Below are 13,358 nucleotides of genomic sequence, written 5' to 3'. Positions count from 1 at the left end.
GCGGGGGTTTGGGGGAAGGGGGGGGGGGTCCCACGTGAAAGTTGGTCCCCAGAACACATTACATAATCGCTTGCCAAGTGGAATAAACGTGAACGTTCTCAACTTCATCTTTTACAACATTTCCTGTGCTCTGATGCAATGTGCTCGTGATGGGCAGTGGAAAAAAAACGAACTGTACTGGCAGGCACGGTATGTGTAAAGTGAAAGAAAAGGGGAATCTTACGATTGTTGTTATCATGTCGTCTTAATCTATGCACCAACGTAAAAGGAAAAAGTGGAGCAGACCTCTTCAAATCAGATTAAGATGACACCTGTCTTCACAAGGGCTCTTAATATTACCGGTTTGTGTCTGAATCATAGTCTTGATCATGGCAGTTGCAGAACATGTTTCAACATGTTTATTATAAACGCCTCGCGCATCATGTCAGCCAAAAGAGGCAAAAACGTCTCAAATTAGGTAAATGTGTGACCACGTGAAGCAGATAGCTGATATTCGATCACATTTCAAATGGTGACAGCCATTCGATTTGATGTCCGTATTTCTGTTTACCATATTATTTATGCTCAAGAACATCCCGTTCGGGTAGCTAGGCCTCTTAAGGTCGCACCACGAAAACAAACGACAAATGGCCAATTGCTCGTTTTCTTTTTAGTCCAACACATAAAATGCGATTGTAAACGTTCTCGACCAAAACAGCAGAAGTCGTGGCGACGCTGAAAACGCGTAACCGTCCGGAAAACGAACACTCACCTCCCGGTTTCGGCCTTTAAAGACGACCGCAAATGCGCCATGTCCGATCAGGTCCTTCCGACTGAACTCGAATCTGCCCACCGTCTCCATGCTGCACCTCAGTCCGCTTAAGCACTATTTGGACCGGGCCAGAGAACCGGGGGGCCTGCGGTCACCCTTTTTGCTAACAAGCTCGCCTCTCTCCTCAGTCAAGCGGGGGCAGCAGCAGGTACAGTCACCCCCTCTTTCACTCGCCAGGAGCTGCCGTCCAGACAACAAACGACCCTCCTCGCTCATGTTCGCTCGTTACGGAGTTTCACTCCAGACGAGGCCGAGCGAAGACTTCCATTTTCTGGACACCGAGCTCCTCCGCGTCGAGCTCGCCGAAGGACCAAGCTGGCCTGGGAGCCTGCTCTCGTTGTTCCAGCTGTCGCCGATGACGTGCCACCTTAAAAGCAGCTCGCGCTGTGTTTTGTTTATATACAGGAGCTCCTCGCCTCTGTCGTCTCCGGCGTCAAAGACAAAAAAAAAAAATACTGTGCTCGCTACTCCCTTAAATCACAAATAGGATGTTGAATAAGTAGCTAACGCTTGACTCTACTCCATCATCGGTCAACAATAAAAGCGGAGTCGCTGAGAGTCCCAGCAGCATCGATGGTCCCAACAAAGCAGACGGTATAGTCGGGGCAATAACGCGCATGCGCAAATCGAGCACAGCTGTAGCTTGACGTCACATGAGTTCTCGGTAGTCGAGTGACATTATGGGCTCCTGATGTCAGGAACTTGATAAATAAACATGTTAGTTCATACAAGGCGAGACACATACGCACGTCTGTTTTTGTTAGTTCTTGATATCGTTCATATTGTGAGACTTTGAGGTTTGCAAAATGCTTAGAGTGTACAGGAAGCTGTTGCAAAATTTGCTTTTAATGTACAACTGCGCAGCCCGGCGGGCCAGTGGTTAGCACATCGACCAAACAGCACAGAAATACCGGGTTCAATTCCAGCTCCGGGCTCCCTGTGTGGAGTTTGCATGTTCTCCCTGGGCCTGCGTGGGTTTTCTCCGGGTACTCCGGTTTCTTCCTACATTCCAAAAACATGCATGGCAGGTTGATGGAACACTCTAAATTGTCCCTAGGTGTGAGGTTATTCGTCTGTGTGCCCTGCGATTGGCTGGCAAGCGGTTTAGGGTGTTCCCCGCCTACTGCCCGAAGACACCTGGAATCGGCTCCAGCACACCCCACGACCTTTGTGAGGATAAGCGGATCGGAAAATGGATGGATGGATGTAGATGTACTGAATGATTTTTTAAGTGTGGTAAAAGTATAAACACTGCTTCAAATCTTGTTTTGTACTGAAATAAAAGTTGAAGTACAGACTCTGAAACGTAATTAAGTACAAAAGTAAACAAAATACAGTCAGTAATATGCAATACGCATTTCGATGAAGTGACAGAATGAAAAAACAAACTTCTCAAAATTCACACAATAGTTTCCATCTTATTTTAACTATATAGTGCTCACACTGAGAAGAAAAGGAACATATCTCGAAGGTTGTTATTTAACATTTATTGAGTCTAATTACGTTTGAGTATTCGTTGTGGTAATCTTAGGCAGATAAGCTCACAAGGGACGTAGGAATTATTTATCTAGGGCTATTGTTTGAATAAATCTTGAGAAAGTATAAAGTAACGAGAGCTATGGCCAGCTGTAAGAGAATGGTGTTACTCAGAAACACTAATGTGATGAAACAATGAAAAGGTACACTTTCCTTCACAAATCATGATATAGAAAACGGATAAGAGTCATAAATATTTATATTTCATTAAATTGTTATTGAAGATAAGAACTGTGTACGCTGTGAATGAATCGAGAACCAAGAAAACAAATCCACACCACTTTAGCTCTGCAAGTATTCTCTCAGGAAGGGATTATGGATCTTTTTAATCATGGCAGAAACATTCAGACGTATTTTGTTGCATCTTTTCATAATTACCATACAGCTTTTCCTCCCAGGAAAATAACAAGTGAGGCCACAGAGGAGCAGGAGATGGAAATCATGTTGTGTATGAGGCCGATCTAGACGTGCAACAAAAAGAAAGAGCAGAATTGAGAACATGAGGGGAGGGGCTGCGGAATGAGGACAAGTGGTAAAAGGCACTTGAAAGTTTTCAACAGGAAAGAATGTCAGGCGAGAGAAGCTTGGATGTGTGGTACGAAACGAAAACGGGACAATTCCACACCCATAGCACCAGAGAAGACACTGGCAACAACATTTTGAGAGGATTGTGAAATGACATGTCAGCCATAAACCGTTCACCAGGCTGTAATTATGTCAATCTTGCATCTCTCGAAAGGTTTATATTTTGATTAAATGAAGTCACTATAATGCTTCAAAGTGGAGCACAATTTAACAAAAACAGACTAAAATGTTGTGAATAATGAACACCTATTCATTGTACATATATTCATTGTGTCACATAATTAAATTTCCTGTTTAATCCACCAGTAATTTTCCTGTTTTAGCATCAGACACGTTCCTGTCTTCCCCTAAACTACTGTAGATGTCTGTTGTAGTACCGATACTGACCTTTGAGCGACAGCATGGTGCCACAGCGGCTCCATGCGGCTGGCAAATATGAAGAAGACGACATTGAAGAAATTAGGCTAACTGTGAGGCTAACTGTTAGCTCTTACAGTAAAAACGTTACAGTTGTAAACTCTTGTCCCTGTCATTTTGGCGAAAGACTTGCGAGAAACGATACACAAACACTCAGCACAACCAGTTATTTCTTTATTTGCGTCTGGCAAAAGGCGTGAGCCTTAGCAAGTTTCCAAATTGGTGTTTCACGTCACTCACAGAGTCCATGGAACACTATCCATTCCCGAATGCTGGTCAACCCTGCATTTGATCGGACTTTTAAAGCTATGTTTGCAATAGGATATAAATACGTTATTTCCTCAAATAGTGACTTGCCCTTCTCATAAGGCTATGTCGCAATTTATTGCTATGTGCGTCACCAGCTTCAAACAAATAAATGCCTCCCCTTCAAATCTCCCTTTCTTTTAGTCCTAACTGTAATTACAACCATTGTTCACACGTGGACATTGGAGAGTTAACTGCTGGGCCCATTTCAACTTGATTGTGAATCAAAACAGCAACATATCACCACCTCTTGAAATTAATTGTCAGCACATTATTATACTGTATGTGCTCTTCCTTTTTGTTGCAATGCTGTCACTGTCAATGATAATTAGCTCGCCAGTAGACTTAACAGGCAGTTCATCCACAACGTTGTGCTATGTTCCACTAAGCAACTTATTAGTTCCATTAAGTCTTCCTTGGTTCTTGTCATTTATTTGTATTTCTCCATAATAGCCCTTTTTTATTTTTGTTTAATGGGCCTTCCCCTGTAAAAACAAACAAACAAACAAGCAAGCAAACAAACAAACAAACAAACAAACAAAAACTCCCAACATATACATCCATCCAATTTAAATTGTGCTTTTACTCACCAGGGCAGGGGATGAGCTGGAGCCTATACCAACCGACATTTGGGTAAAAAGTTGACTACACCCTGGAATGGTCTGCAAGAGTTTTAATAGAAAAAAACAACAACAACAACAACAACAACAAAAAGCAATTCTCTGCCAGAGGAGGGCGTTGGACGACAACGTTCTGAAAACCTTCGTAAAGCTGAAAAAAAAATCAGTAATCATCTTGAGTCGTTGTGACATGCTGCCATTTATCATGTTTCCTCTGCAACTAATGGAGTACTTGGATATAAGAACACGGCATCAGGGTAGCAAGTAGAATGTCTTTTGGGATGTCGAATGGTTCCGGAAACAGCACGCAGGGCGCGGGAGGACCACTTCTAACAGCTAACCTAATGTGACATCAACAAGCTATGTTACCGCGGCTGACGGGACATCAGATAGCAGCCAGTCAACATCAGCCAGCAAACACTTGCACACACATCGAAGTTCCTGACATTCCGAGTGCGGCGCACTATTAGACTGGTGCTGTGATGCATACAGAAAGGCTGTATTGTGTTTCACTGTGTCAGGGAGGTTGGTGTGTTCCGCTCAAAGTGCACCGTCTCTCCTTTTTTGCAGACGTTGACTCTGCAGGGGTTTTCAGCCGTATTAAATATTTGAGTCGTTTTGTGCCTCGCTCACTCAATGATTGATTGCGTTTGGTGCTCTAATCCGACTATCTGTTAGTGGCAGGTGGCGCAAAGGGCCTCAGGTGTTCACCGCCGGAGATGCTGTCATCGTTATGCCACTGGCATTTTTGGATAGAAGTAGTACACTACGTAGTAGGAAAATTACAGTAGGTACTCTCATTGTCTGATATGTTCTTTTTATTTTTTTTTATATCTAATCGAGCAAGCTGTGGTGTGTGTATTTAGCAAAACTAATCAGAGGGGTGAACATATCATACAATACATAGCTGATCAGAGGACGGAAAATTGCCGATTCCACCCTCAGCCTTCACGAAGGCGCAGAACAGTGAATTTTAAATCCGACTGTTTTAAAAAGGAAACAGCCATTTCACTGTTTTGCGTATGTGTGTGCTCAACACCAGCACTTCGGCAGACTGCATTGACAGGACATGAAATCTGAATGATTGGGTAAAAGAAAAAAAAAATCTACATACTGTATTCTGTGTACATCTGCAAGCTGGGCGGCCAAGAGACACGCTATGAAACGAAGATTATCGATTGTTCGAAATGAATGAATTGAATAGTTCATCTTCAAGTTGTAAATGTAGGTTAGTGCTTCTGAATGAATACGATGAATTGAACATTTTTCAAAGAAGTCTTCAAGTTGTAAATGTAGGTCAGTGCTTCTGACTGTTTGTGCCAGCAGAGAAGACTGACTATATTTTCCTCATTTCTTTTTTTTTTTTTTTTTTTTTGAGCCAGTGCAAAATCCTTTTCATGTATTTATATTTCTAGTAACGTTCAGAAACAAGTTGACCTTGGAGTACAGTTCATGCACTCCTCACATCACCAACACCTCTTTACTCAATCATACGTTGTTGATGAGTTACGTCCCCGGGCTGAATGTTCGCCAGCGTTCCCCTCACAGTGCGACTGCCTGCCACCGTGAAGGTCACCGCCTCTTACAAAAACCCGTCTCGGTGGCGAAATTAACTTTCGAGACTTGATCAGCATAATAGTTTTGTCTGCCGTCTCGTATTGCGAGTTGTAGCGTCTTCGCCAATAAGGTCAATGGCAGATAATTAAAGTGAGAAGTCACGGAAGGAAACTCAATAGCCCGTTTACAACCGGGAAGGAGCCTCTGACTCAGGGCTCTTAAAAGGATAACTCTGGGAAATACATGGTGTTAACTACTGTATGCCACACTCTATAAAATAGATACCCGGGGATTGCACTCAAAACTATTGTGCGTTTGTTTCACCATTTCAAACATTCTATAGGTCAGCCTCTTTGATTGATGGCGAGCCTGCAAACACTCCCACATCGGCGCAGCCTCCCCGCCCGCAGATCAAGCAGGCTGCACTTGTCCACCATATTGCCAGCAAAGCTCTCACCAACCCTTGGCTCACAGTTGTGCCACCCGCCGCACCGGGTTTACATCTGTCACGAAAATAGAGCCCAATATGTCCCCTTAATGTGAATTGATGAGTTAATTAGAGCACGTTAATTAGACTGATTTGGTGTTCCTTGACTGCAGTGAATAAGACAGAAAGAAAAGTGCAAGAAGACCAGATGGCTGCTGCGGCAAAATGGAAGCTACAATATAATACTGTGAACTCCTGCCATCTCAAGGAATGAGGACGGAGCTCTGCTGGAGTACATACAAATAGGCGAATAATTGAGACAGCCTCTAAAATGGTTTGTAATTGCCTAATATGTGGCGGTTCACTGAAATGCATCATCCAGCGTTGAGGCACAGCAACAGAGTATGCTAACTTAAGCATATCTTTTTTTTTTTAAGATCTGGAATGGGCCATTTAGTATATGCGAACGACCTTACGACCGTTCAATGCTCCCCTTGGTAATGATTTGAAAGGTGCCAGTTGTAATTTGTACTTGTGCTATCGACGTACTTGCACATTGGATGCATCTGAGCCGAGGTAGACTTCTCAGATAAGAAGAATAACAAGCAGCAGGCATATTTGCAGCTTCTACGATGTTTGATCTGTGCTACTTTAAAGGGCTGTTGGGAGGTCTCGTCACTCTCTCCATGATAAGATGTGTCAAGATGCTTACTGGAGAAGCTTCAGGGATTCCTATCCGAGTGGTGGTTTTAGCTAGAAAAACAATCACATTTCATGAGGAAAAAACAGCAGAACCTCTGATGAGTGTCTGTGTGCTTTTTTTTTTTTTTTAAATTCCAGTTTATCTCAGATGAATCATACTTGATTCATTGTAAAATTGCACAACTGAAGTCCTATCTGGGTGATCCAGCAGACGTCATAAATGTGATTGGATTGTAAATTGGTTATTTTGTCTCTAGCTTTCGACTATTCCATCTTATTGTTTTATTGACACAAATATACATTTATTGAATTTTTTTTAAAGAAAATGGGGATCGTATAGCTAAAAAAAAAAAAAACGGAGATAATTTTTTGAATCTGCATCCAAAAATTTGTTAACTGTCGTAGCTAACTCCAAAAAAAATGTGTACCCCGGCGTAATTCATTCCACATAACTGACTAAATTCTTAACGATCGAGTATTATTACTGTGCGTTGATTTCTCAATTGAATGGCTGCTCCGTAATCAGTATTGAAATACACATTAGAACAAAAGGAATCAGCAGCATCTGGGATGACCCCTAATACAGTGTCTCCATTGGCCTCATCGAATAATCATTTAATTCTCGACTCTCAGTCCAAGCGTGGCAAGATTTCAAGACAGGGGGTCGTCCTTGAGTTCAAAAATGTCTGGACTGACAGGAAATGAACGGGTGCGCCTTTCCTTCCTCCACTGATTGTGTGGGCTACAATCGGATTGAATTTCTTAGAATGCGGCCACCGAGGATTGTCAGAACGGAGCATGAACGACTCTGACATGTGCGTCAAATGATCGTTTGCTTCAGGAAACCCTGTCACGCCGTACATCTCCTTGGGGTTGGACGACACTTTCCACCGCCGCTGAGCTCCACCGCTCAACTTTTCCACAGGCTACTGCATTTGGAATCAGCTTGTAAAAATGCATGAGTTGGGAAAGGATCATTAATCACATTTGGACTTCAGAATGATATGAATAAATCTTAAAAAAAAAAAAAAAAAAAAGGTTTGCAGGGCAGTCTGCCCTCCTGAGTGTGACGATATGTGCAAAAGCCTTCAGTGGGGTCCACACATCATGGTAATTGAGCATTTTCCAACGCTTTTGATCAAAGTCAGCAAAGGGACCGTGTGGCAGTCTCAAACAGATTATCCTGATGAGGGCCTGACTGATTAGGATTATTATTATTATTTTTTTTTTTTTTTGGGAGACAGATGGTGAGTCTGATATTTTGCAGAACACACAAGTGTCTAATTCTTCTTTGGCCCCCTAATGCTGACAACAACAAAGATATGAATTTCAGGCAGAGCATAAACTGTTTTACAACACTCTGTCCTTGAGTATTTGTTTTGTACAACTGAGAGGACATTTCAAGTACAAAAATGCACAGAGATGTGAAGTTAGTGGCAAAATATTATCTATGCAGCCGTCTGATGTCCTTTCAGCATTAAATCCACATTTCCCATTCGCTGAAAAAGTCGCCTTTTGCTACTTTTGGTCCTCAGGCTAAAGCCCTGACTAATATGAAAATATTGTTTTGATGAAATCTTGTGGCATCTTGGTCCAAAGGAACACTGTTGAAGTGACAGAGTGAGCTTCATTTAAAGCTCTTCTAAGACATACTTCTTTTTCCTTTGAATTATCAGAAAATCTGAAACCCCTGTGGCCTTATGCTGCCTCCTACAGGACAACTTTGGTACAACAACAGGCTTCTGGTTTGTGGATAATGATGAGCCTTGATTGTCGGTAAGGATCGTGCATGGTACGTCGCGTTGGTCATATCGAGTGTTTGTTTTTTTTCCCCAATGTGTGTGCGGTCTCTCATATTTTAAAGAGCTAACAGTTGTCAGCCGTCTGGTATCATTCCAAACATGGAGTAGAAATGCCGAAAGGTGTTTACATTGGTTGAAAATTGCTTAACAACTCCGGTTGTCATCTGGGCTAACAGATGTTGGCTAAAATCAATTGGGATGCTTTTATGACAGAAAACAATCACCCCTCAAGGTATAATGCTGAATTTGGCACCAGCTAGAGGAAACAGCGTTCGCTGTTCTTCATGAAGTACAACTAACGGCTTCAAAAAACACACACGGAAAGGGAACAGATTGTAGCTATTTTGACTTGTGAGCACACATAAGGTGAAACAATTAAAATTCCGAGACTAATGAAATGATTTGATAGTTCTGCTCCTTCAGGGAAGACACATAGTTTTAATTCAATTAGCTGCCAAAAACACAGAAATCCAATGCTGGAACTGACCTGGAAGTACCCAGCTGCTTTTTCAACCTTCAAGTTTCATCCCGGCTGCTGCAACCTCTGAGTCAGACTTCTTAATTAACCCTAGTCAAGTGTGTCGAGAGGGGAGCTGAAATTGGTGAGCTGACACAGTTGTGGTATCACAGCTTGGTTTGGGAAGGCGTGACAGAAGGGAGAATGTTGAGCTGCCTTATTATATTTCTGACAGCTCGTAGTTGGTTTTGTCATGTTTTTCAACACTGTCTCAGAGTGGAAGTCAAATCAAAAGTTCTGATCAACATTGCGTTTATGTAGTACAAACGAAGCAGCAAAATCCACCTGTTGTTCGCCATCTCAGGGTGGTGGCCATTTTGTCACTTGCTGCCAACCGAAAATGACATCGCAGTGCCAAAGGGATCAAGTAGTGATGGTCACGGCCCACCTGTTTTCGAAGTCTGGTCATGGGACATTTGTCAGGTGAGCCCTTTGGTGCTGTGATGTCATCTTTAGTCAGCAAATGGCAGTACAAAGCAAAATGGCCGCCACCAGAGGTGGTTAAAAACAGGTGCGGCCTTCTGATTCATTCATTTTCTATAAATCCAATAATAATGAGAACACAGTTTTTAGACTAGTGGGGCCACATAGGACTTCCCCTTCAAATATAGTATTCGTCATATTTGAATTTCTAACAATAGCTGTTAATAGCAAAATGTGTGTTGTGGACCTTTCAAAATTTTGTTGTCATTAGCATTTTCCTTGTGAAAGTGTTTATACAGAATGAACCACCGCATAGTCGCGGTTCCACATGAGCCATTTTGCTGATTCAGATTTCTTTACGGCATAATTAGCTAAAAAGAAATGACCTATTCACTGTTTTTGTGTTTATTGCCTTTAAGTGCTGAAATGAGTTGATGAGTTTCTTTTGCTACCATTTTGTGGCATCTACAGACAATTACAGTACACTGTAAACCTTTTTTTTGAGGAGAGTCACTTTTGACAATTTGAGATTTTTGCATACAAGAATGAAAAACGAAAGAACAAACAAAATATATGAACTACGAGGCAAAGGTGAGATTCGCGATCTTGTCCACTTGCCTTCAATCAGATTCTGGACTTGTGTTCCAATTTAATGAAATTCATGAGAATGTGTTGTCAGTTTGCAAGTTGTTTTGACTGCTGTACTGAAGGCTAAAAGATTATCCTGAGGCGTGGGGCGTTGTTAACAGTAATTTTTCTTTGTGGTCTACAATCACAAATTCAAAACTCACGGTTTACGGCTCAGCTTGTTGGCATTTTGAAAATACTGCTCAAAAACATAAAAAGTTTCAACAATAATGCTCCAAACAGTGTGAGATTTATTTTCTTACAAAAATATCTGACATTATAAAACACACCTTGAAATATACACTCCACTAGGAACGATTGAAATATACTTGTTTCTTGCTTTCAAATCGCAGCTCGTTTGACCGAAATGGGGGTGGAAAAAAAAAAAAATCCAGTTGCAAGCTTGTCGCCTGAAAAAGAGTTCAGTGGTGGAGGGAAAGAAAGCTTTGTAAACAGAAAGCATTGAACCAAGCTCTTCGGCTTTTTTTGTGTCTCCGCTGCGGCTGAAAATGATCCATTGAACAAAAAGTTCTCAGCGTTAACAAGCGAGAGGAACAATGACACACCAAAGTCTCAGACTGGATCTGTCGGAATGAAAAAAAGAAGTCATTTGTTTGGCTCCAGCATGAGTGTACCCGCGGACACCTGTAAAGCTAACCATCTCACCGAAACATGGCAGGATTGCATTCACCTGTCAGATACATGTCAGGGTGTCAGTCAGCGAAAATATTCTTGCATGCCACCACGTTGCCCGGGTTAATGCTTTCTGAAAGCGTCTCCTGTCACGTGGGGATAAATGTCTTCTGCCAAAACCTAATCACTCACCATGATCATGATTTTTATTTATTTATTTCCCCTCCACCAGCTAATGTGGGCAAACGAAAGGACTTTTCACGTCCTTATATAGGCACATGGCGGCTTTAAAATGTATTTATTGGGAAACTTAGAGCCTCTTAAGTCCTATATGGGCATCCTAACTTTTTTTCATTTCCTTGAAAGGGCAACTGAGAACTTTTGATTTCCTTATATGGCAGGGAGGCCTTTTCATGTACTTGTATGAGCAACAGGAAGACCTTTATTGTCCATACATGCGAGACTGAGGGCTGGCAATGTCCTTTTATGGCATGGGGGAAGCTTTAATGAAAAACGTTAATGTCTCCCATAACAACGGAGGTGCGACAGCAACAACTAAGATCACAGAAGTGAATTATATGCATTATCCTTTTGTTTTTCTTCTCATAGACGTTCACTACTATACATTATTACTCTTATCTAAAATTAAACTAATCGATCATGAAATTAACTGATCATTTTGGGAAATGATGGATGCGGGCTTTGGATCCATTTTTAAAATGAATGCTTGAAATTTCAGCTTCTCGACAGTAAATTCCATCTGTTTTCTGTAGTCCTCCATGAAAAAAGACCGATTCTTTGTGTTGAGTCAACAATAAAACGGTACTGCTACGGATCAAATCAGTAACTGAATCAAAAGGCATTTGTTTGTGCAATTTCTTCACAGTCAATTTGAAATCATGTTGTGTTTTTGAATAAAAAATGGATTGGAAAGAAGATTTTCTTGTCTGAGTCATTGATTAATCGGTTATTAAAATAATTGTTGATATCATATTTTAGAATCAACGGAAATCGCATAGGCACAGGTGGTCCCCGTTGAACATGGAATTGAAACATGGATATGTTACGGTCCTAACACTTTGTCCACTATCAATATATTAGGAACGTGATTATAACATTTGAATTTGTGGAGGCGTTGCAGAGTGGTTGTACCTCGAGGAGAATAACATTTTTCGTAGTGATCTTAAGTGAAACCGGTGTGGCAGCCCAAAGTCCAATATAATTTCCTGTCTTGAGCCCTGTTGCCTTTTTATTAATTGGATTTAGCAATCGCACATTGCGTCTTTTGAAAAAGGTCAAACTGCCAGCTGCCGTGTCTGCATTCTAAATGTCCCTCCTCGCTCTGAATTTGTTTCATGTAATTAAGTTCTTTACGTCGCTGCTCCAAGACTTCATAAAGTCTCATTTTTTTAAAGCATTAACTACCTTTGCCTGTATGAGGAATGGATTACAGTCCACCAGGATGGTAACTGTATAGTATGTACAATATATACTGCAAGGCTTTGAGAAACATCACATGGCTTGAGAAATAAATAAGAGAGAAACAAGAGCAAAAAGTACAGCAATGAGTACTCATATAAAGAGAATGTTCCGTGTTTGAACGGAAGCTGGATGTCTTCCAGTCAGTCAGAAGTACTTCCTGTGTTTTGGCATCATAGCAGTAGAGGGCAGCGGGCCAATGAGAGCGTCCAAAGAGGCGGCAGCAGCCACAAGGGTAACGGGGAGGGCCGGGCCCCTAAAGGCGAGGCGCCGTCCGACGTACAGGAGCAGACCTCGTAGCCGTTCTCGGCGTGATCCGGGCGAGGGTGTACGTTGACCCGGCTCTCGGTGCTCTTGGCCTCTGCGCCCGGTGAGTCCGACTGCATGTCTGTGCACAGCAGCCAGTCCTTGGCGATGAGGCGTGGGTAGTCCGCCTCCACCTCCATGTCGCTGTTCGGCACGCGCCAGTACTCCTTCCCTTTGAAGAAGTAAGACGAACCTGCGCGGGGATATAGAATGCCGGATTCAGTTGAAATTCCTTCAAAACAGCCTTCGGGCATACAAAACACAAAAGTGCAAGTGCTGTAACTCATACATGACTGCAAAGCAGTGGTTCTCAAACTTTTTCCAGCAATTGCCACCTCCAAAATACTTGACTGGCCAAGTAACCATCAGAATAACCAACACAGCAACACAGAAAGCCAAAAAAGACTTACCGTATTGGCCCGAATATAAGACGGCCCTGATTATATGACGACCCCCTCTTTTTCAAGACTCAAGTTTGAAAAAATACTTTTTGAACACCAAATAAATTTTTATACAGAAAATAATTACAGTACATCTGAAACAAATGATTATAACAATATATTTGAGAGAAAAAGCATCTCAAAGTGGACACCATAACTTCTCAGCTGCC

General features: G+C 42.0%; 2 protein-coding genes across 3 annotated transcripts in view; both read right to left on the bottom strand.

The window, feature by feature from the left end:
• The window catches only part of ulk1b (unc-51 like autophagy activating kinase 1), an 18,013-nt gene extending 16,569 nt beyond the window's left edge, over positions 1–1,444 (bottom strand). For both annotated transcript variants that reach the window (XM_019868714.1, XM_019868715.1), the window contains exon 1: positions 752–1,444. In XM_019868714.1, the coding sequence (XP_019724273.1) occupies positions 752–841 (90 nt within the window). In that variant the 5' untranslated portion in view covers positions 842–1,444. The remainder of the gene's footprint in view (positions 1–751) is intronic.
• Positions 1,445–10,558: 9,114 nt separating this feature from the next.
• The window catches only part of mmp17a (matrix metallopeptidase 17a), a 58,927-nt gene continuing 56,127 nt past the window's right edge, over positions 10,559–13,358 (bottom strand). Inside the window, exon 10 of the mRNA XM_019868724.1 lies at positions 10,559–12,941. Within this exon, the coding sequence (XP_019724283.1) occupies positions 12,616–12,941 (326 nt within the window). The 3' untranslated portion in view covers positions 10,559–12,615. The remainder of the gene's footprint in view (positions 12,942–13,358) is intronic.

The sequence above is a fragment of the Hippocampus comes genome, unplaced genomic scaffold, assembly GCF_001891065.2.
Source record: "Hippocampus comes isolate QL1 unplaced genomic scaffold, H_comes_QL1_v1.1 scaffold530, whole genome shotgun sequence".
NCBI classification, from domain to species: Eukaryota; Metazoa; Chordata; class Actinopteri; order Syngnathiformes; family Syngnathidae; genus Hippocampus; species Hippocampus comes.
This window is presented reverse-complemented; position numbering and strand designations above follow the sequence as displayed.